At 35.0% G+C, this 2,236-nt stretch overlaps 1 protein-coding gene across 1 annotated transcript in view; it reads left to right on the top strand.

Annotated features, from left to right (window-relative positions):
• The window catches only part of LOC135219191 (hemolymph clottable protein-like), a 300,161-nt gene that overhangs the window by 53,665 nt on the left and 244,260 nt on the right, over positions 1–2,236 (top strand). Inside the window, exon 2 of the mRNA XM_064255746.1 lies at positions 1,737–1,894. Coding sequence (XP_064111816.1) covers positions 1,737–1,894 — 158 coding nt within the window. The remainder of the gene's footprint in view (positions 1–1,736; positions 1,895–2,236) is intronic.

Genomic DNA, 2,236 nt, shown 5'->3' with positions numbered 1-2,236 from the left:
CACAATCAGTGAGGATTCAGCATGATCTGTATGGTCTTGGCCTGCCTCCAAGGTGGCCGCGAATTCGATTCTTGGGCATTCCACTGAGGGGTTAGATATGTGTATTTCTGGTGATAGACGTTCACTCTCGACGTGGTTCGGAAGTCACGTAAAGCCGTTGGTCCTGTTGCTGAATAACCACTGGTTCCGTGCAACGTAGAAACACCATACAAACAAACAATGAGGATTCATACTTAATTTTGATTTTTCACTGTTCCATTTTGTAGCAAAACATTAGTCTTAGAATTCGCGCACACACACACACACACGACAAACCACTATGTTTGGCATTTGTAGACTATGAGAAAACTTTTGATTCTGTCAAAACTTCAGCAGTAATGAAAGCTCTTGAAAAGCAAGGAATAGATCAATCTTATGTTAGAACGCTTGAAGATATCTACACGGGTAGTAGAGCATTCCTAAAATTACATAAAGATAGTGAGAAATTTCCGATTGAGAAAGGAGTTAGACAGGGAGACACCATCTCTCCTAGATTATTCACAGCGTGCCTAGAAGTTTTCAAGAATGTAGATTGGGAAAATGTAGGAATTAGCATTAATGGGGAATACCTTAACAACTTAAGATTTGCAGATGACACAGTTCTATTCAGTGAATCAGGGGAGGAATTGCAAGAGATGATAGGAGATTGGAATAGAGAAAGCAGAAATGTAGGACTGAAAATGAACATGAGTAAAAGTAAGATAATGTTCAATGAAAATGCAGAGACAACAAATAAGGGTTTTGGACAAACCTCTAGAGATTATTAATTAATATACGTATTTAGGACATGAGACCGAAATTAAAAGTAGGATACGCATGGGATGGAGAGCTTTTGGTAAACAAAATGAGATTATGAAAAGTAAAAAGCTACTTTCTCTGATTATGAAAAGTAAAAAGCTACTTTCTCTCAAAAGAAAAGTATTTAATCAGATGGTCATACCGGTATTAACTTATGCATCAGAAACTTGGAGCCTCACTAAAGCCTTAGAACAAAACCTAGTTACAACTCAAAGATCTATGGAAAGAATAATGATGCGAATAACACTAAGAGACAGAAAAAGAGCAACATGTATACGAGAGAAAACTAAAGTAGAGGATACTCTAACAACAAGTAAGAAAATGAAATGGGCGTGGGTAGGACATATAATGAGAATGTCAGATAATAGGTGGACGAAAAGAATAAGAGAATGGGTCCCTGGAGACTGCAAACGAAGAAGGGGAAGGAACAGAAGACAATGGATTGACGAGCCAAGAAAATTTGCGGTTATAGAATGACATAGAAAGACCTTAAACGGAAGAGAGTGGAAGGACATGTCTGAGGCCTTTGTCCTGCAGTGGACTAGCAACGGCTGATGATGATGTATTATTAGAATCTGCTGGTCACTTTGTTATTAGAATTTTACACTACACAATATATAATTATATATATATATATAATATATATATATATATATATATATATATATATATATATAATATGATATATATATATATATATTATATATATATATATATATATATATATATATATATATATATATATATAGATATATATATATATATATATATATACATACATACATACATACATTGCTGTATCGTTGCTTTGTATGCCACAATGTAAAACAAAAGTAGACAAGATTATCAGCAGGTAATACACTTGACAAGTAACAACATCCAGTTATTTTTATCCGTAGGTCTTTCCCTCGCACTGCAGCCAGGTCTCGAATACCGATATCGCTACAATGGAAGATTGGCAACGGGGATTATTGAAAAGAGACATCAGCTCGCTGCCGTTGGGATGGAAATGGATGTGACCGTTCAGATGGCTATGGATCTCAAACTCTCAGTGAAGGTATTTTTTTTGTTCAATTTTTTCGTAGGTATTTCACACGGGAAGTGGTTCTAGTTGCACCCCCTTCTCTCTCTCTCTCTCTCTCTCTCTCTCTCTCTCTCTCTCTCTCTCTCTCTCTCTCTCTCTCTCTTTTCACATTTATAATATGTGCAAATATATATCTTTCAAGTCCTTTGGTGCCCACAGAAGTCCAAAGGACACTATCTAGTAATATCCTTCCAGATATATATACACACACACACACATACACACACACACACACACATACACACACATATATATATATATATTAGAATATAATATATATATATATATATATAAATATATAATATATAAATAATA

This window comes from Macrobrachium nipponense, chromosome 1, assembly GCF_015104395.2.
Source record: "Macrobrachium nipponense isolate FS-2020 chromosome 1, ASM1510439v2, whole genome shotgun sequence".
Taxonomy (NCBI): Eukaryota; Metazoa; Arthropoda; class Malacostraca; order Decapoda; family Palaemonidae; genus Macrobrachium; species Macrobrachium nipponense.
Note: the sequence above shows the minus strand (reverse complement) of the source record. Positions and strands in the feature narration are given on the sequence as shown.